The sequence below is a fragment of the Microcaecilia unicolor genome, chromosome 1 (assembly GCF_901765095.1).
Source record: "Microcaecilia unicolor chromosome 1, aMicUni1.1, whole genome shotgun sequence".
NCBI lineage: Eukaryota > Metazoa > Chordata > Amphibia > Gymnophiona > Siphonopidae > Microcaecilia > Microcaecilia unicolor.
Window position 1 is genome coordinate 33,502,548 of NC_044031.1, and position 21,059 is coordinate 33,523,606.

At 47.2% G+C, this 21,059-nt stretch overlaps 1 protein-coding gene across 2 annotated transcripts in view; it reads left to right on the forward strand.

Moving 5' to 3' along the window:
• Positions 1–290: 290 nt before the first annotated feature.
• LOC115464605 (zinc finger protein 585A-like) overlaps positions 291–21,059 on the forward strand; it is a 28,901-nt gene continuing 8,132 nt past the window's right edge. Inside the window, exons 1-2 of one of the 2 annotated variants that reach the window (XM_030194968.1) lie at positions 291–409; positions 8,039–8,165. In XM_030194968.1, coding sequence (XP_030050828.1) covers positions 365–409; positions 8,039–8,165 — 172 coding nt within the window. In that variant the 5' untranslated portion in view covers positions 291–364. Of the gene's footprint in view, positions 410–733; positions 765–8,038; positions 8,166–21,059 lie in introns of those variants that run through there. The other variant, XM_030194975.1, reaches the window with a different exon arrangement.

The window sequence follows — 21,059 nt, forward strand, 5'->3', positions numbered from 1 at the left end:
CTGTGATTTTATTATGTATGTTTTGATGTGATCCGCTTAGTTGTAGGTGGAATAGAAATGTTTAAATACGTTTTGCTGACCTGTATCCTGTAATACACATTCTTGATCTGAATCTGAGATAGTCTGTACAGGATCAGCTCCCCTGCTGTCAGTGCTGGGCGGGTGCAGGAGATGGCAGTAGTCAGAGGCAGCTCTCCCCCGAGGTCCCTCCCTCCTGCTTCTCTTCTCTCCTATGATCTGTCCCAGACTTTGCCCTCAGCCCTACCCCTTTCTCTCTGCCTGAAGCCATTAGGAGAGTTGAGTGCCTGCACTGATTCAGCAAAGCTGTGTGGGGAGGGAGAGAGCCAGGGCTTGAATTTGTGCTATGGAGATGGGCAGGAGAATGGCAGCAGGGCTTTGTGCTGAGCAGGTAGGAGACTGGCAGGAGGTGGGCAGCAGGGGATGCAGTGCCAGGCAATGTCATGCAACCTCTGATACACACATGGTGCATGGAGCAAGCAGACGAAAAAGAAAGTTCTTCTTTGTGGTTCTAATCTGTTTTTATAAAGCTCTCAGTTTCTGCTTCCTCTGATCTCTTAGATCCATGTTCCCTCCTCCCTCTCTCCTGCTCCTCTGATCTATCCCTAAACTTCCTCCTTCCTTTCTCTCTCTTTCTCTCAAGCCATTAGGAGGGAAGCAAAGGTGCAGGGAGTGAGGGAGCCAGAGCTGGAAATGGTGCTGTGGAGAAGGGCAGGAGAATGGCTGCAGGGCTTTGTGCTCAGCAGGTAGGAGACTGGCAGGAGGTGGGCAGCAGGGGATGCAGTGCCAGGCAATGTCATGCAACCTCTGATACACACATGGTGCATGGAGCAAGCAGACGAAAAAGAAAGTTCTTCTTCCTGGTTCCCCTCCCTTCACAGGGCTGCTGCTCCTGAGCCAGCAAAGAGGGAGCCAGGGCTGGAAATGGTGCTGTGGAGCAGGTAGGAGACTGGCAGGAGGTGGGCAGCAGGGGATGCAGTGCCAGGCAATGCCAGGCAGCCTCTGATACACAAGCAGAAGAAGAAATGAGCCTGGCACTGCTCAATCCGTTCCTGGGGCTCCAGAAAAGAAAGTTCTGCTCTTTATTCCCTGCAGCCCCTCAGGTTCTTCTTCCTGGCTTTCCCCTGGCTTTATGACTCTCCCTCAGTTTCTGCTTCCTGTGGTCTCTTCAGATTCGATTTCCACACTCCTCCCTCCTCCCCATTTCCCTTTTCCATCCACAGCCTCCAGCCTTCTCTCTTTCCAGCTTCCCCTTTCCCAGGTCTGTCTGCAGTCTCAAGCCCTCTGTATAACCCACTGGACCATACTGAACCTGATCAGCCTAGTTTCTCTTTTTCACACATGCATGCTTGTGTGTGTGTGTGTGGGGGGGGGGGGGGGGGGGGGGGGGGGGGGGGGGAGAGAGGCAGCGCAGCAGTGGCCAAGGAAAAGCACAGCCAACTGTCAGGCTTCACACAGAGGAGGGTTTCCGCTGGTGGGGCTTGGAGACCAAAGCAAGGACAGCCCCTCAATATGTTTTTTTTGTGGGGGGATGGGGTCTAAATCCAAATTGGGAGTGCTAGGCCCCCAGGGCCCCCCATGGCTAAACTACTGGATCAGGGGTGTCCCGCTGGAATATTACCTTTTGTACAAATAGTAAGGTTTGAATTGATAGTGTCCAGAGTGAACATGTATGAAGGAGCTGAAACGCCTAGCTATGAATTCGGTGGTTCAGGCAATATGAAATTAAATGACTTGCCCAAGGTCACAAGGAATGTCAGCAGCAGGAGAATGATATTTGAAACTCAGCTTCATTGGCTCTCAGCCCATTCCTCCAAATACAAGGCTGCTTCCTTCCTTCCTTAGCACTGGAAATGCAATTCATTTCTGCCGCTCAGACCTCCTTCTATCCCACTACTGCCAACTCCAGACTTCGCTCCTTCTGTCTCGCTGCACCCTACGCCTGGAATAGACTTCCTGAGCCCCTATGTCTTGCCCCATCCTTGGCCGTCTTTATATCTAGTTGAAAGCCCACCTCTTTAACGTTGCTTTTGACTTGTAACCACTCGCCTCCACCTACCCTCCTCTCCTCTTTCCTCTACACATTAATTGATTTGCTTGCTTTATTTTTTGTCTATTAGATCGTAAGCTCTTTGAACAGGGACTGTCTTTCTTCTATGTTTGTGCAGCGCTGCGTACGCTTTGTAGCGCTATAAAAATGCTAAATAGTAGTAGTAGTAGTAACCCCAGACATAACTCTGCTACTGCACCTCATATCTGCTACATGATACAGCCTGTTGTTCTAGTACCAAGACTTTCTCACACACAGCTCTACCATTGCCCCTCATTCCTGCTATGTAACAGCCCTTCCTATTCTGCTATTCCAGTACCAAGACCCTCAAACATATTGCTCTGCAATGCACATCTTATTCCTGCCCTGGTGAACTCTCTCTCTTATTCCAATTCTAGATTTTCGTCCGCACACAGAGTTCTGTTAATGTATCTCATTTGTGCTGTGCAGTATTGCTTGCTATTCAGTACTGAGACTTCCTGCCATACAGTGCCCCTCTCCCCCAGCTTTTATTTATTTGTTACATTTGTATCCCACATTTTCCCACCTTTTTACAGGCTCAATGTGGCTTACATAGTACTACTACTACTATTTAGCATTTCTATAGCGCTACAAGGCGTACGCAGCGCTGCACAAACATAGAAGAAAGACAGTCCCTGCTCAAAGAGCTTACAATCTAATAGACAAAAATAAATAAAGTAAGCAAATCAAATCAATTAATGTGAACGGGAAGGAAGAGAGGAGGGTAGGTGGAGGCGAGTGGTTACAAGTGGTTACGAGTCAAAAGCAATGTTAAAGAGGTGGGCTTTCAGTCTAGATTTAAAGGTGGCCAAGGATGGGGCAAGATGTAGGGGCTCAGGAAGTTTATTCCAGGCGTAGGGTGCAGCGAGACAGAAGGCGCGAAGTCTGGAGTTGGCAGTAGTGGAGAAGGGAACAGATAAGAAGGATTTATCCATGGAGCGGAGTGCACGGGAAGGGGTGTAGGGAAGGACGAGTGTGGAGAGATACTGGGGAGCAGCAGAGTGAGTACATTTATAGGTTAGTAGAAGAAGCTTGAACAGGATGCGAAAACGGATAGGGAGCCAGTGAAGGGTCTTGAGGAGAGGGGTAGTATGAGTAAAGCGACCCTGGCGGAAGATGAGACGGGCAGCAGAGTACTGTTAACATAGTACTGTTAACGGCGTTAGCCGATTCCGGTCTGAACAAATACAAGGTATGAATGAATACAGGTGAGATTGTAGTAGAATGAGGTACATGTATGGCAGGTACATTTGGGGGGAAATAGAGAGGAAGAGTTAGGATGTGTCATTACAATCTTTGGTTACGTTGTGTCGCAGGTATCCAGGTATTTTTTTATGTTGGGTTGGCGGGGTATGCTTTTCTGAACAGGTCTGTTTTTAGTACTTTCCGGAACTTTAGGTGGTCGAGCGTAGTTTTTACTGCCTTTGGCAGTGCGTTCCATAGTTGTGCGCTTGAGTAGGTAAAGCTGGATGCATAGGTGGATTTGTATTTGAGTCCTTTGCTGCTTGGGTAGTGGAGGTTTAGGTATGATCGTGCTGATTTTGTGGTGTTTCTGGTTGGCAGGTCGATGAGATCTGTCATGTATTCCAGTGCCTCGCTGTAAATAATTTTATGAACAGTCGTGCAGATTTTGAAAGTGATACGTTCTTTGATTGGTAGCCAATGCAGTTTTTCTCGGAGTGGTTTGGCACTGTCAAGATGTGTTTTTCCAAATAGCCTAGCTGCTGTGTTTTGGGTGGTCTGGAGTTTCTTTATGATTTGATCCTTGCAACCCGCGTAGATTCCATTGCAGTAGTCTGCGTGGCTTAGTACTATTGACTGTATCAGGTTACGAAATATTTCCCTCGGGAAGAATGGTTTCACGCGTTTGAGTTTCCATATTGAGAAAAACATTTTCTTTATGGTGGATTTTGCTTGGGTCTTGTGAGATGTTACGGTCGATTGTTACTCCGAGAATTTTGAGGCTGAGATAGGGAGGGTGTATTCTGGGGTGTTAATGTTTGTGGGTTTGTATGTATTGTATTGGGATGATATGATGAGACAGTGAGGTGTATTTTCAAAGTACTTAGACTTACAAAGCTCCATAGGTTACTATATAACTTTGTAAGTCTAAGTGCTTTGAAAATGAGCCCCACAGTGTGTCTTTTCTGTATTGAGTTTTAATTGGAATGCATTAGCCCATGAGTTCATGATGTTTAAGCTGAGCTTGATTTCGTTGGTGATTTCTGCCAGATCATGTTTGTAGGGGATGTATAATGTAACATCATCAGTGTAGATAAATGGGTTAAGGCCTTGGGTGGATAAGGCCTTGGCTAGTGGGGTCATCACGAGGTTGAAAAGGTCGGTGATAGTGGTGATCCTTGCGGTACTCCGCAGTCTGGTTTCCACGGTGGCGATATGTTTGTGTTTGATTTCACTCGATATGTTCTGGTGGTTAGAAAAACCTTGATCCAGTTGAGAGTATCACCACCGATTCCAAAGTATTCTAGGAGTCTTAGCAGCAGGGGCGTAGCTACGTGGGGCCACGGGGGCATGGGCCCCTGTAGATTACGCCCTGGACCCCTCTACATTTGACCCCTCCCGGCGTCGCCGCCTGCCCCCCGCCCCGCCACCGCATCAGGTACCTTGTTTGCTGGCGGGGGTCCCCAAACCCCACCAGCCGAAGAGTTTTCTTCAGCGCCGGTCGACTCCGGCACCTTTGTTGTGGGATCATCTGTTTCTGACGCCTTAAGTCCTGCACCGTGCATGTAGCCCTGTGCAGGACGTAAGGCATCAGAAACAGAAGATCTCACAACGAAGACGCCGGAGTTGACTGGCGCTGAAGAAAACTCTTCGGCTGGTGGGGTTTGGGGACCTCCGCCAGCAAACAAGGTACCTGATGCGGTGGTGGTGGGGTGGGGCGCGGGGGTCCAAGGTGGTGGCGGGGGGTTGGGTTTGCGGTTGCGGGGGGGGGGCAGCGGCAGGGGGGAGGTGACTAAACAGTGCCCCCCTCCCCGGGCTCTGCCCCCCCCCCCCCCTCCCGCCGAGGTCTGGCTACGCCCCTGCTTAGCAGTATGTTATGGTTAACTATGTCAAATGCACTTGACATATCAAATTGGAGGAGGAAAATGCTCTTTCCTATTGCTATTTCCTGCTTGAATTTGTTTAGGAGAGTAAGTAGTACTGATTTGGTGCTGTGTATGGGGTCGAAATCCTGATTGTGACTCATGTAGTATAGTGAATTTGTTTATGTAGTCATTAAGTTGTTTGGTCACCAGTCCTTCCATTAGTTTGACTACTAATGGGATAGATGCTATTGGGCGGTAGTTGGTAACGTCGTTTGTTTTTTTCTTGGTGTCTTTTGGTATTGGGGTGAGCAGGATGTTGCCTTTTTCTTTAGGGAAGATACCCTGCTGAAGCATGAAGTTTAAGTGGGATGTGAGATCTGTTATGAAACGGTGGGGGCAGATTGTACTAGGTAGCTGGGGCAGGTGTCCAGTTGACAGTGGCTGTTGGAGTATTTTTTAATCATCTGGGTAACTGTGTCGGCGCTGAGGAGAGCGAAATTTGACCATATTCGGTCCGCAGGGTATTCACCAGGGGTTTGGTCTAGACCATTGATGAAGTTTTCTCTGTCTGTGTTGTTATGAGGTAGGGTTTTGCGTAGATTTGCGATTTTTTTCATTGAAATATTTAGCAAGGTTGGCTGCAGATGGGATGTCAGTGTTGGTTGTGATGACCAGCGATGTGTCGAGTAGTTTGTTCACGAGATGGTATAGTTCCTTCGTGTTTTTGTAGTCCGGCCCAATTTTAGTTTTGTAGTTGTTTCCATGCGTTGAGTGTGTGTTCGTCTTTTATTTTTTTCCATGCATGTTCCAGTTTCCTTGTTTGTGTTTTTAATTTTTTCAATTCTTCGTTGAACCACGGTATCAAGTTGTGTCTACGTGAAGTTCTTGTTTGTTAGGGTGCTATTTCGTCTAATATGTGTCTGCATCTTTTTTTTTTTTTTAATTTATAGAAGTCTTTATTCAGTTTTGTCAATCGAACACAAGCTTGACCGTCTTTACATAACAGCAGCTAAATATGATGATGCACAATCAAGCCAGGTGACGCTACTCAATATCACTTGCAACACTACTAACAGATTAACATTGTCAAATATGCAGCTTATAATACTTCAACCATTTTATAATTTTACATTTAAATCTACCCCAACTTTAAACCCCTACCCCCCTGTGTCTGCATCTTTTATCCCATTCTGAGAGGTAGTATATGGAGTCCGTTTGTGCTGTCCAATTGTTGTTGTATATCTGTTGCCAGACAGTATCCGGGTCTATTTGGCCTCTCGTGGTATGGATTGTGTGTTCTCGTGTGTGTAGAGAGCTCCTTTTCCGCCATTTTAGGGATAGGTTTAGTTTGTAATGTCGTTTGTTTTTTTCTGGGTGTCTTTTGGTATTGGGGTGAGCAGGATGTTGCCTTTCTGTCCATCTAGTTTGTGTTATGGTTAATTGATTTGATTACTTTATTTATTTTTGTCTATTAGATTGTAAGCTCTTTGAGCAGGGACTGTCTTTCTTCTATGTTTGTGCAGCGCTGCGTACGCCTTGTAGCGCTATAGAAATGCTAAATAGTAGTAGTAGTAGTAGTAGGTTCTGATCGGTGGACAGTTTGTAGAGATCCCCCCTCCCTCGCCCAAACACACATTGTTCCTGCCACGCAGCATCCTCTGCTGTTACATAAGTACATAAGTATTGCCACACTGGGACAGACCAAAGGTCCATCAAGCCCAGCATCCTGTTTCCAACAGTGGCCAATCCAGGTCACAAATACCTGGCTAGATTCTGAAAAAGTTCAATACATTTTATGCTGCTTATCCCAGAAATAAGCAGTGGATTTTAATTTAATAATGGTCTATGGGCGTTTCCTTTAGGAAGCCGTCCAGACCTTTTTTAAACCCCACTAAGCTAACTGACTTTACCGCATTCTCTGTCAACGAATTCCAGAGTTTAATTACACGTGGAGTGAAGAAAATTTTTCTTCAATTCGTATTAAATTTACTACTTTGTAGCTTCATCGCGTGCCCCCTATTCCTATCTGGTAGGGACATGCTCCGTCACTGCAGAGATCAGCCAAAGCACTTAATTCCTGTCGTGCACCTTGCTGTAGCAGGGTTGTGACCAGAAAGCCCTCTAAACACATACTCCAGGAGAAAAGGCTGGCTGGTATTTCAAGGCTTCCATGTGATACCCTTCCTCAACCAAAGCAGCAGAACTGCCAAGTTACCCACCTGCAGGAGGTATATTTTATTGAGTAGTCCTGCTTTTGAACTAGCATCCCAAAAGCAGTGCTGTTTGTAGTTCTTGATTCTACCCATTGAAATCAATGCTACAGGCTCCATAGTGCACGGGGACAGGGTTGCCTGAAATCCAGGACAGTCCTAAAATCTCCCTCTTGAACTGGGTAATTTGGCAGCTTTGCTCAAGTGTAGGCAAAAGTTCATCTCTTCAACTGCTGGGCAAAGCGGAGAGTAAATACTTGTCACAAATCATGAGAAAAGCTTTGCTGGCCTTGAAATTGAACATACCTAACCTGGAGGCAGCGGTGTTTTCCAATTAGAGCCTTTGAGGTTCAGGGGATCAAGGGCTGGCTGCGATTCTAATGCTGGTGTCTCTCAATCCCTTACAGCTTTAAGGCATGTTAAGAATATAATTCTATAACTGGACCTATAAATACATGAGTTTATTCTATAAAGAAAGGTACATGCCTACTCTCTATAAAATACTGTTAAGTGTCCACCTAAGTTCATAGCTAGACTTGCAAACCTTGGCATTGGTAGAAGAAACTGAGTTTAGGGCCATACATGCGGGAGCAAATCTGTCAGTTTCTAGGGATCCTGAAGTCCTCTTTTCAATAATATACTGTTATAAGAATAAAAGCTGAATTCTAGTTTGTCCCTGGACTGTGTTTCAGGTGCCAGTGACGTTTGAGGATATCACTGTCTATTTCTCCCGGGAGCAGTGGGAGTATTTGGATGAAGGTCAGAAGGAGCTTTACAGGGAGGTGATGAAGGAGAATTATGAGACCCTGATCTCACTAGGTAAGGATTGTGTTATCTTCAGGGGCTGATTTAATAAAAGTACCTCTTCTAATCCAGCAGCTTCCAAGTATGATTGCAGCCTGTCTCAGCCCTGCTATCTGAGGATGGCTGTGTTAGAACCAGGATTGAGGAACCTTTAGACTGTCTTGTGTGTCTTACTAGTTTTCTTCCCTTTAAATCTTCAGTTCTTGGAGCGGGGCTGAAAGCCAGGGAGATTGCTCAAAAGATCACATTGAAGCGGTGTTTAAATCTAATCAAAAGTGTGGTGCTGTATTCATCAGGACACACGACACTAGTACTAATGATGTGTATTTTATTTAATACTAATGACAAAATGTGACAAATGAGAGCATTTTTGATTTGTGCCCTATCATTTATTTATTTGTTGCATTTGTACCCCACATTTTCCCACCTATTTGCAGGCTCAATGTGGCTTACATAGCACCGTCAAAGGCGTTTGCCCAGTCGGTGGTTAACAAATACAATGTTGTATAGTGATCGTATGAGGTATAAGTGGAGGGTCGGAATGGATGAAGATTGCGTGTTGTCCCGTTCGATCATAGTCATACTGTGTTGGTAGGTGAAGAGGGTTATGTGGGGTCATTGGGGTAGGCCTTTTTGAAGAGGTTGGTTTTTAGTGATCTCCTGAAGTTCAAGTGGTCATGGATTGTTTTCACAGCTTTTGGGAGCCCATTCCATAGTTGTGCGCTTATGTAGGAGAAGCCGGCTGCGTAAGTTGTTTTGTATTTCAGTCCTTTGCAATTTGGGTAGTGTAGGTTTAGGTAGGATCTTGATGATCTGACTTTGTTTCTTATTGGTAAGTCTATGAGGTCTGTCATGTATTCTGGGACTACGCCGTATATGATTTTGTGGACTAAGGTGCAGATTTTGAAGATGATCCGTTCTTTGATTGGGAGCCAATGCAACTTTTCTCGGAGGGGCTTGGCACTTTTGAAGTGTGTTTTGCTGAATATCAGCCTGGCTGCTGTATTTTGGGTGGTCTGGAGTTTTTTAATGAGTTGTTCTTTGCAGCCCGTGTAGATTCCGTTGCAATAATCTGCATGGTTTAGGACAATTGATTGTATTAGGTATCGAAAAGTTGCTCTTGGGAAGAAAGGTTTTAATCGTTTGAGCTTCCACATTGAATAGAACATTTTCTTTGTTACAGAGTTTACTTGGCTCTCGAGGGTAAGGTCACAATCGAGTGTGACACCGAGTATTTTCAAACTGTCCGAGGTAGAGAGAGTATGTCCTGGAGTATTTATGGTTGTGGGTTTGTATTTGTTATATGGAGAGGAGAGGATGAGGCAATATGTTTTTTCAGTTTCAGTTTCAGTTGGAATGAGTTTGCCCAGGAGTCCATGATGTTCAGACTATCGTTGATTTTGTTGGTTATTTCTGTTAGATCATGTCTGAAGGGGATGTATATTGTAACATCATCTGCGTAAATGAATGGGTTAAGGCCTCAGTTGGATAAGGACTGTGCCAGTGGAATCATCATCATGTTGAAGAATATTGGTGATAATGGTGATCCTTGAGGTACTCCGCAGACTGCTTTCCACGGTGGTGATATGTTTGACTTTGATTTTACTTGATAAGTTCTGGTGGTTAGAAAGCCTTTGATCCAGTTAAGTATGTTTCCTTCAATCCCGAAGTGGCCTAGTATTCTTAGTAGTATGTTGTGGTTTACCATGTCGAATGTGCTCGACATGTCGAACTTTGCCTGTGCCAATCTCCTCCTTGAATTTGGCCAGGAGGGTGACTAGGACAGTTTTGGTGCTATGGTGGGATCGGAATCCTGATTGTGAATTATATAGTATTGAGAATTTGTCCAGGTATTCCGTAAGCTGTTTAGTCACAAAGCTCTCCATCATTTTTACTACTAATGGGATAGACGCAACTGGGCGTCTATCCCATCATGAAACGCCTAGCCACCTGCCCGGGGTTACACTGCAGCCTCTTAGAGGGTCTCTCCCCAGCACAGCCCAGGTCCACCTGCACCTGCCGCTTGTACTCTACACAAGCACCCTCCTCCCACCGACTGGGTCCCAACTGCCTCTGGGTGAGTCTCACACTCTCAAATTATCACCAGTGATTTCTAGGTTGCTGGAGCCACATTCCCAGTGGTCCCGTAGTTCCTAGAAAGAACAGAAAAGGTGCAATCAGCTAAACAATAGTATGGATCAATTATAAAACTAACTAAACATTTGTTCACTATCTAAATAGTACCTGGGGAGATCAGGACATATAGCTGCTCACAGATTATCAAATATAACTGTTCACAGGGCCTCAACAAAGAGATCTTTCTTTTCTCCCTGGCTAAGACTGGATAAAAAGCCAGTACATCGTAGATGAATTTTGAGTTCCTGGGCCAATCAGAGTTCAGAACAAGAAGTTTTAAAAATAGCTGGCCACATCACTGCAGGTTACCTCTCATCTTGTGTTAACTAAAAAGGAAACTGTCATTTCTGGGTAACAACTTTAAACATAAGCATGCACCCACCTGCTGGCCAAACTAGAGAAATACACTTCAAGAAATAATACTGTTTTGAAAGCCTGTTTTTAAATGGTTGTGAAATTTTATAAACAAGTGATATCTATTTTTTCAGATGTCTCTAAAGTCATCCAAAATTGTAGGAGAGCCTTTCTCCAATTGGATTTTTGGCAACTGGATTTTGTTTTTCATTATCCATGTACATTCTTAGTTTTTTTTTTTTTTTTACCATTTATTTGTAGTTTTATTGAAACTTCTGCCTTAGAACAATACAACATATTAACCATCCACATACTTGATTCAGGTAAAAGGTACAATAGACATGATAGAGGTATATAAAATAATGAGTGGGGTGGAACAGGTGGATGTGAAGCGCCTGCTGTTCACACTTTCCAAAAATACTAGGACTAGGGGGCATGCGATGAAACTACAGTGTAGTAAATTTAAAACAAATCGGAGAAAATATTTCTTCACCCAACCCGTAATTAAACTCTGGAATTCATTGCCGGAGAACGTGGTGAAGGCGGTTAGCTTGGCAGAGTTTAAAAAGGGGTTAGACGGTTTCCTAAAGGACAAGTCCATAAACCACTACTAAATGGACTTAGGAAAAATCCACAATTCCAGGAATAACATGTATAGAATGTTTGTACGTTTGGGAAGCTTGCCAGGTGCCCTTGGCCTGGATTGGCCGCTGTCGTGGACAGGATGCTGGGCTCGATGGACCTTTGGTCTTTTCCCAGTGTGGCATTACTTATGTTCTTATGTACTAACATAGCTGACTTTACTTTTTATCTTAATATACCTATCCACCCCCTCCCCCCTTCTGAGGTTCTGGTGAAGCCGTTCCATAAAATATATGGGTCCCAGATGTGGTGATAAGCTATTATAGTGCCTGTACACAATGCTGTAAGTTTAGACATCAAATGGATATAGTCCAGCTTGCTTTTTAACAAGGCTAAGTCAGGCAGAGACTGTTGTTTCCATGCTGCCGCCAGTACTAACTTGCTAGCCACAAACACCTGAGTCACTAACCGGTGAATGTTTGAGTTCACACCTTGTGGTTTAACATGCTCCATTTTCATAGGGTAACTAATCTTTGTCAGGTTAAACCTTTAGTCCAGAACTCTTGTGCTGAGGGACAGGACCACCAAATATGATACATATCCCCCTCCCCTCCAAATTGGTGCCAGCACAAGGCCGACCCTCCCTTAAACATTCTAGCTAATCTTTTGGGAGTCTAGTACCAGCAATAAAGTATCTTGTACCCATTCTCTACCAAGGAACTGGACACCGATACCTTGAGCAGGGATTATAAGCACATAAGCACCACCACGCTGGGAAAAGACCAAAGGTCCATCAAGCCCATCACTCTGTCTCCGACAGCGGCCAATCCAGGCCCCAAGAACCTGGCAAAAACCCAAAATTTAATAACGATCAATGGACTTTTCCTTCAGGAATCTATCCAGACCCCCTTTAAACTCACCTTTTCCCACTCTATGTATGCATAAGATACCCCCAGTGCCTTTTCCCACTTCTGTGTGTAGTAGGTAACAGGTGTAGTCTGCTGAAGTAGTGCCTTATATATTCTCGATATTCCCCCCTTCCCCCCCCCCACCAGCCATTGCCCATTCCAATTGCGTTTCTACTAAGTTTAATTCCCCCTTTGCTCGTCTTAAGGATGAAGTCTCACAGTTGGCGATATTGAAATGCATTGGTTGAGGGTATCCCGTATTCTTCCCGTAGTACCTCAAATGCCACTGGTTTCCCATCCTCCCACATTTGCCCCAACTCTTGTAAACCTAATTGCTCCCATCTCCCATAACAAGGAGGGAACCCAAAAGCAAATCGTATGGGCATTTGCAAAAAATGCACACGCCCTGGGAAAAAGTGCCCTCTAATCGTGCACCAGGTCCTAAGGTGCCACTGAAGGAGTGGCAGGGCCAATTTGACCACCCCCCTCAATAGTCCTTCTGGCAACCAAGGAATAGCCCGCAATGGATATTGGTCAAGCCAGGTCTGTTCTAACACTGAACATTGGTGGAGATGAAAACGGTAACGGAGTTCAAACATGCGTGGGATATGCATAGAGGAATCCTGTGCAGAAGGAATGGATCCTCAGAAGCTTAGCTGAAATTGGGTGGCGGAGCAGGTGGGGGGAAGAGGGGGTGGTGGTTGGGAGGCGAGGATAGGGGAGGGCAGACTTATACGGTCTATACCAGAGCCGGTGATGGGAGGCGGGACTGGTGGTTGGGAGGCGGGAAATACTGCTGGGCAGACTTATATGGTCTGTGCCCTGAAAAGGACAGGTACAAATTCAAGGTAAGGTATACACATATGAGTTTGTCTTGGGCAGACTGGATGGACCATGCAGGTCTTTTTCTGCCGTCATCTACTATGTTACTATGTTACTATATCTTTGTCCTCCCCTGAAGCCACTCAGCCAGGATTCTCAGATGAGCTGCCTGATAGTAAAGAAAGAAGGAGGGGACTCCCATTCCCCCATGGGCTCGGGGCTGACACATTACCACTCGACGTACCCTTGGTGGTCTCTTTTTCCAGATAAAGGAGAACTCTCTCCTATTCAGGCCTTGAAAAAAATGTATTGGGTATGTGAATGGGAACTACCATAAACAAATACAATAATTTGGGAAGCAAAATCATTTTAACCGCATTAATGCATGCAAGCCAGGAGATCCTCAGCCCCTCTCTCCAGCTCTAAAAATAGCTCCCGCACCTTCCCAGGGAAATTTGCCTCATAAAGGTCCTCTATACACTTAGTTAGATTGATCCCCAAATATCTAATAAATCTCGTTGCCCATCGAAAAGGAGAGCTGGATCTGAGTGGCATTACCTGATCATCCAGAATTGTGATATTCAGGGCCTCAGATTTATCCATATTTATCTTAAAGCCCGACATCTTCCCATAGTCCTGCAGTACCGATGATAAGACCGAGAAAGATGTGCTGGGCTCGGTCAAAGTAAGCAATATGTCATCTGCAAACAAAAGAATTCGTGATTCAATAGTCCCCTGCCGTAGCCCCCTAATATCTGGATGTGTGCGAATGTAGATAGCCAAAGGCTCAGTCACCATTGCAAATAGAAGAGGGGATAAAGCACAACCCTGTCGAGTTCCCCGATACAGGCGGAACGGGGGAGAATGACTACCATTTACACGTACAGCTGCCCTAGGCCCCTTATATAAAAGATGTAGCCAATGAAGGAAACCTCCCGAAATTCCCATCTTTTCCACGACTGCAAATAAGAAGGGCCAATGCACCCTATCAAACGCCTTCTCGGCATCTAATGATAGTAAGCACATGGGAGTTTTCGAAGAGTGAGCGTAGTGAATAAGGTGAAGCACTCGACGGATGTTATCAAACGTTTGGCGCCCTTGAACAAACCCCACTTGATCCTCCTGCACTAAAAGTGGAAGGTAATGTTGCAAACGAGAGGCCAATATCTGGGTGAAAATCTTATAGTCCACCCCCAGTAAGGAGATCAGCCTATAGGAGCTGCAAAGCTGTGGGTCTTTGCCTGGTTTAGGCAGGACTGTGATAAGGGCCATATTCCAGGTCTCCGGAAGTGTCTGTGCCTCCTGCAGTGAATTAAACACCCTCAACAACGGAGGATCCAAGAGCCCACTAAAAGTCTTATAAAACTTATTCGTAAAGCCATCCGGCCCCGGAGACTTGGAAGGAGCCAAAGCCTTAATTGCTTCTAAGATTTCATCAAGCTCAATAGGTCTAGATAGTCTTTGTTGGGCCCCCATCTAGTAACCTCGGTAAACAGATCTGACCTAAGAAAGCAGATATATCCTACTTTGACGGGTCTATGTTGGGAGTATAGAGTTTAGTATAAAATTGCTGAAACGTTGATTGCAACTCCACTGGATCCGAGGTTACTACGCCACTACCATCCCTCAGGTACGAGATCTGTGTTTTACTCCCCTGTTTTTTCAGCTTATGGGCTAGGAGTCTACTTGCTTTGTTCCCAAATTCAAAATGCGTCTGTCGGATCCTCTGCAGCTGCTCCGAGATATCGGCTAATTGCAACTCTTATAACTCCTGACGGAGTTTAAGTGCTTGGTCTAGTAATGATTTCGGAGCAGAGCCACAATGGTGCACCCTTATGAGTGTTTCCACCCCCTCCAAGCGTCCCCGTAAAGAGTTCTCTGCTTGCTGTTTTTCTTTGCGCACATGAGCCTTTAAGGCAATAAGGTGCCCTCGCATAACCGCTTTAAACCCCTCCCACAGTCCCACCGTTGAAACCTCCCCATTATAATTTAATTGTATATATTCTTTAATCCAGCGCTCCAGTTGTTGGACATTTGTCATCTCAGAGAGCAGAGCGTCATCCAGGTGCCAATATGGGGTAGTTGTTGATCAGCTCTGAGGACGAAGACACAGAATAACCGGATTATGGTCTGACCATGTGCGTGATTCTCTTTGCTGATCAGAGATGCAGGGAAGTATTGAAGCATCTCCTAACCAAAACTCTATAGGGGAATAAGAGCGATGGACTGGAGAGAAGTTCGTGTATTCTCTCTGTACGGGGTTCGTGTGACGCCAAAAATCTATCAGGTGCCTTCTAGTCAAAAATGCGTGGAGCATTGAGCAACCCTGTTGGGCATATTGTATTGTTGGAGTTGAGTTATCTAACCGGGGGTTGAATGTGAGATTAAAATCCCCCCCCAATTATCATTGACCCCTCCCCATGTGCCAACAATAGCTGATCCAACTGATGAAAAAATTCCTTATGATCCGTATTAGGGCCATAGACATTTACTATAGTGTATCTATGTGTCCCCACTGAAACCACTATTAATATAAAACGACCCGCTTTATCTTGAATGATTTTTTCAATATGCCAAAGACGAGAGTCATTAAATGCTATCAAAACCCCCTTAGTCTTACCCCCCATACGATTAGATGCAAAGTATATATGAGGATATTTACGATTCTGACACAGGCGTTCATGCTGTGGCTTGTGTCTCTTGAATCAGGGCTATGTCCACCTTTAAACGGACCAGCTCCCGAAATAGCAGCTGGCGCGTCATATACACATTTAGGCCCCTAACATTAAGGAGCATTAATTTCAGATCTGACATCTTGACAGTTTCCTCGCCCCACTCTGACCATTCATATCCCCTCCACTCCCATCCCAGTTCCACCTCCCCCAACCTCCATTCAACCTCCATGTCAATTCCTCCCGTACCCATACAGAACCCCATCCCCCGTATCTGGCCTCCCCCTCTTCTTAAAATTTCCTCTCACTTTCCATAGATTATCCCTCCTCCCTCCCCCCCACCCTATCCAACCCCTGCTAAACCATAGCACCCCATCCATTTCAGAATAGGTGCTTTAAGAGAGGAGTGTGACCCTACTCCCGCAGCCTCTCATATAATCAGATCTTACCTTCTCCTATTCAATAACAACTGCTCCTAACATTTCACAACCATATATCCCCCAACTGAAGATATCAACATCCTCAAACATCAACTGGCCGCTTTCCAGCCTTAACGATCAAACCATTTCCTTCATATATAACAAAGAACAGAGCACCTAATCAAGGGTTCCTGTCAATGTCCATGCAAGGTATAACCACCTAATCTTCTCCAGGCCCTTCTTCAGGTGAGGCGGCCGGCTGATTGCTGTTGCTGCAAACGCTTGTGCCCCACTCGCTGCCACTTCGGGTGAGATCTCAGGGCAGACTCAGATCGGGACCCTCCAGACGGCCTTAGTGTTTTGGCAGGTCTCCCTCTGGTATGACCTCCTGCGCTTCCGAAACAGATGTAATCTGATGCATTTTACTATTACTACTACTACTACTTAGCATTTCTATAGCGCTACTAGGGTTACGCAGCGCTGTACAAGTTAAAACATGGGGAAGGACAGTCCCTGCTCAAGAGAGCTTACAATCTAAAGGTAACAAACTATGTAGTCAGTGTAGTCAGTGTATCATGAATGGGGAAGGTGGTTAGGCGCCAAAAGCAAGGGAGAAGAGATGGGTTTTGAGTAAGGACTTAAAGATGGGCAGGGAGGGCGCATGGTGTATGGGCTCGGGGAGTCTGTTCCAGGCATAAGGTGATGCGAGGCAGAAGGGACGGAGTCTGGAGTTAGCGGTGGTGGAGAAGGGTACAGATAGGAGTGATTTGTCCTGAGAGCGGAGGTTACGGGTGGGGACATAGGGAGAGAGCAGGGTAGAGAGGTAATGGGGGGCTGCAGATTGAGTGCATTTGAAGGTCATTAGGAGAAGTTTGAACTGAATACGGTAGCAAATCGGGAGCCAGTGAAGCGACTTGAGGAGAGGGGTGATATGAGAGTATCGGTTCACGCGGTAGATAAGACGTGCAGCGGAATTTTGGACAGATTGAAGGGGGGGATAGGTGGCTAAGCGGGAGACCAGCAAGGAGAAGGTTGCAATAGTCAAGACGAGAGGTAACGAGTGAGTAGACGAGGGTTCGGGTGGTCTGTTCAGAGAGGAATGGGCAGATTTTGCTAATATTATAGAGGAAGAAGCGACAGGTCTTAGCTGTCTGCTGGATATGGGCAGAGAAGGAGAGGGAGGAGTCGAAAATGACTCTGAGATTGCGGGCTGATGAGACGGGGAGGATGAGGGCGTTGTCAACAGAGACAGAGAGTGGGGGAAGAGGAGAGGAGGGTTTGAGTGGGAAGACAAGGAGCTCAGTCTTTGCCATGTTCAGTTTCAGATGACGGTTGGACATCCAGGCGGCGATATCTGAGAGGCAGGCCGAGACTTTGGCCTGGGTTTCGACTGTGATGTCGGGAGTGGAGAGGTAGAGCTGGGTGTCATCGGCATAGAGATGGTACTGGAAACCATGTGATGAGATCAGTGAGCCAAGGGAAGAGGTGTATATTGAGAAAAGAAGCGGTCCAAGGACAGATCCTTGAGGAACCCCAACAGAGAGCGGGACGGGGGTGGAAGAAGAGCCATTAGAAAATACTCTGAAGGTGCGTTGGGAAAGATACGAGGAGAACCAGGAGAGGACGGGGCCCTGGAATCCAAATGAGGACAGTGTGTCAAGAAGTAAATTATGATTGACGGTGTCGAAGGCGGCAGATAAGTCGAGGAGGATAAGGATGGAGTAGTGACCTTTGGATTTGGCAAGGAACAGGTCATTGCAGACTTTGGAGAGAGCTGTTTCTGTTGAGTGTAGTGGGCGAAAGCCGGATTGAAGCGGATCAAGGATGGCCTGAGAGGAGAGGAAATCAAGGCAGCGGCTGTGGACAGCGTGTTCAAGTAATTTGGAGAGGAAGGGAGATGGGGCGGTAATTGGAGGGACAGGTGGGGTCAAGTGATGGTTTTTTAAGAAGTGGAGTGACTACAGCGTGCTTGAAGGTGTCAGGGACAGTAGCAGTGGAGAGAGAGAGGTTGAGGATGTGACAGATTGAGGGTTTAACTGTAGGAGAGATGTTGGTAAGCAGATTGGTGGGAATGGGGTCAGAGGAACAGGTGGTGCACTTAGAGGAAGAAAGAAGGCGAGCAGTTTCCTCTTCGGTGATCTCAGGGAAGGAGGAGAAGGAGGACAGGTTAGGTTGGTTGAGGGAGTGGGTTAAGAAGTCACAGGGAGGAGAAGGCTTGGAGGTGAATTCAAGGTTTATCTTCTGCACTTTATCGCGGAAGTAGTCAGCTAATGTTTGAGGAGAGAGTGAGGGGGGGTGGGAGCGGAGGGCACTTTAAGTAGGGAGTTGAGGGTTGCGAAGAGGCGATGAGGGTTGGAGCCAAGAGAATTGGTTAATTGAGAATAATATTCCTGTTTGGCAAGGAATAGGGAGGACTGGAAGGAGGATAGCATGAATTTGTAATGGGTGAATTCTGACAGGGTGCGAGATTTCCTCCAGAGTCGTTCAGCAGATCGGGTGCAGGAGCGAAGGTAATGGATGCATGGGGTTAACCAGGGCTGAGGATTAATGCGCTTAGTGGGGCGAGAGACAGATGGTGCTAGGGTATCCAGAGCAGTGGAGAGAATTTCATTGTAGGTAGAGACAGCCGTGTCGACAGATTCAGAAGACGAGATGGACGGGAAGAGATTGGAGATGTGAGAGGATAGGGTAGGGGGGTCGACAGCTTGGAGATTCCTGAAGGTAGTGGTTATAGTTGGGCGAGGTTGAGGGGGAGGGTGATGAAGTGTGAGGGTGATTAGGTGATGATCTGAGATAGGAAGGACTGAGGTGCAGAAATTAGAAGGTGAGCAGGAAGAGAAGAGAACGAGGTCGAGACAATGGCCATCACGGTGAGTAGGGGCGGTAGAGGATAGTCGGAGGTTAAAGGAGGATATCAGAGTAAGGAATTTAGAAGCGTAGGAGTTGGATGGGTTGTCAACGTGAATGTTAAAATCACCAAGAATGAGGGATGGAGATGCGGGATCAAGAAAGACGGTGAGCCAGGCATCGAAGTCAGTAAGGAATGAAGAGAGGGGCTTATCAGGGGGGCGGTAGATGACGGCAACTCTGAGTGGTAATGGGTAGAATAGTCGGTTGGAGTGAGCTTCAAAGGACGAGAAGCAGTGAGACTGCGGCAGGAGGAGGGGTTGGAAACTACAGGAGGGCAAGAGAAGTAGCCCGACGCCTCCGCCGCGGCCATCTGGGCGGGGAGTGTGGGAGAAGAGATAACCTCCATGACAAAGGGCGGCAACTGCGGCAGAGTTGTCAGGGGAGAGCCAGGTTTCGGTTAGGGCGAGTAGTTGAAGGAAGCGAGAGATGAAGAGATCGTGGATGAAGGGCAGTTTATTGCAGACCGAGTGGGCATTCCACAAGGCACATGAGAAGGGGAGGGAAGAGGGGGGGGAGGAGGGGAATAGAGACGAGATTGGAGGCGTCAAAGAATCGTTTGTGTGGATAGGAGGAGGACAGGTGAGGGGGGCCTGGATTAGGATTAATGTCTCCCGCGGATAGCAGGAGGAGGAGCAGGAGAGTGCGGAGGAGGGTGGGGGAGGTCGGGCGACGAAGACGGGGTGCACTTAGGAGGAATGGTGAAGGGTTAATGGTAGGAAGTAGGTGTTGAAGATTAAGGGCTAGGAAGGAGGAGGGGGACAAGAGAGATGGTGAGGTGGTGAGGGATGGGGTGGATAGGGTATTGCCGTAGTGGGCAGGTTGGGAGGGAACACAGGTGGGCAATGAGTTCCAGCAGTGGACAGCGGTAAGGGGAGGGGAAGAAGATTAGGAAGGGACAGGGCAAGGAAGAGGATGTGGTCGGGGCCATAAGTAGTGATTGCGGTGTAAGTGTAGAGACTGAGGTGAGAAGTAGATAGATAGAGCGGAGAGTCGGAGGCTTGGAATTGGAGGGATAGATGGACTGGAGAGCAGGTAAGTCAATGGCTGACAAGTTAGCAGGCAGGCAAGTGAGGCAGTGGCTGCCAAACTAGCAGGCGGGCTGAAGCAAGCTGGTGCGGATGGACAGGGATGAGCAGAGAGAGGCTGGGGGGGTAGGTAGGTCAATGGCTGACAAGTTAGTAGGTAGGCAAGTAAATCAGTGGTTGACAAGCTAGTAGGCCGGTTTGGGGCATGCTGGAGCCGGTGGACAAGAACGAGCAGGGAGATTCTGGAGAGCAGATAATCCAAGGGCTGACAAGTTAGCAGGCAGGCGAGTAAGTCAATGGCTGACAAGCTAGCAGGCAGGCTGGAACAAGCTGGTGCAGATGAGCAGGGAGAAGCTGGAGCAAGCAGGCTGGAGCAGATGGACTGGAACAGGCAGGGAGAAGCTGGTTCAGGTGGATCGGAGCACGCTGGAGCAGATGTACTGGAGCGGGCAGGCTGGAGCAGGTGTATTGGAATAAGCAGGGAGAAGCTGGTTCAGGCAGACTGGAGCCGGTGTACTGGAACAAGCAGGGAGAAACTGGTTCAGGCGGACTGGAACATGCTGGAGCAGATGTACTGGAGTAGGCAGGCTGGAGCAGGTGTACCGGAGTAGGCAGGCTGGAGCAGGTGTACTGGAGCAAGTAGGTGTACTGGAGCAAGCAGGGAGAAGCCTGACTGGAACACTGGAGCAAGCAGGGGAAGCTGGGTCGGCGTACTGGAGCAAGCTGGGATCGGCGTACTGGAACAAGCTGGGATCACGAGATGGGATCATGCAGACAGGAGCAGGCTTGGAGCAGGCGGACTGGAACACACTAGGGCAGGAACATGCTAGCAGGGAGAAGCTGGATCAGGCGGACCGGAACAGACTGGAGATGCTGGATCAGGCGGACTGGAGCAAGCTTGACTGGGACAAGCAGGGAGAAGCTGGATCAGGCGGGCTGGAGCGACTGGAGCAGATGGACTGGAACGAGCAGGGAGAAGCTGGATCAGGCGGGCTGGAACAAGCAGGAAGAAGCTGGATCAGTCGGACCGGGACAGGCTGGAACAGGTGGCTGGAACAGACGGACTGGAACAAGCAGGAAG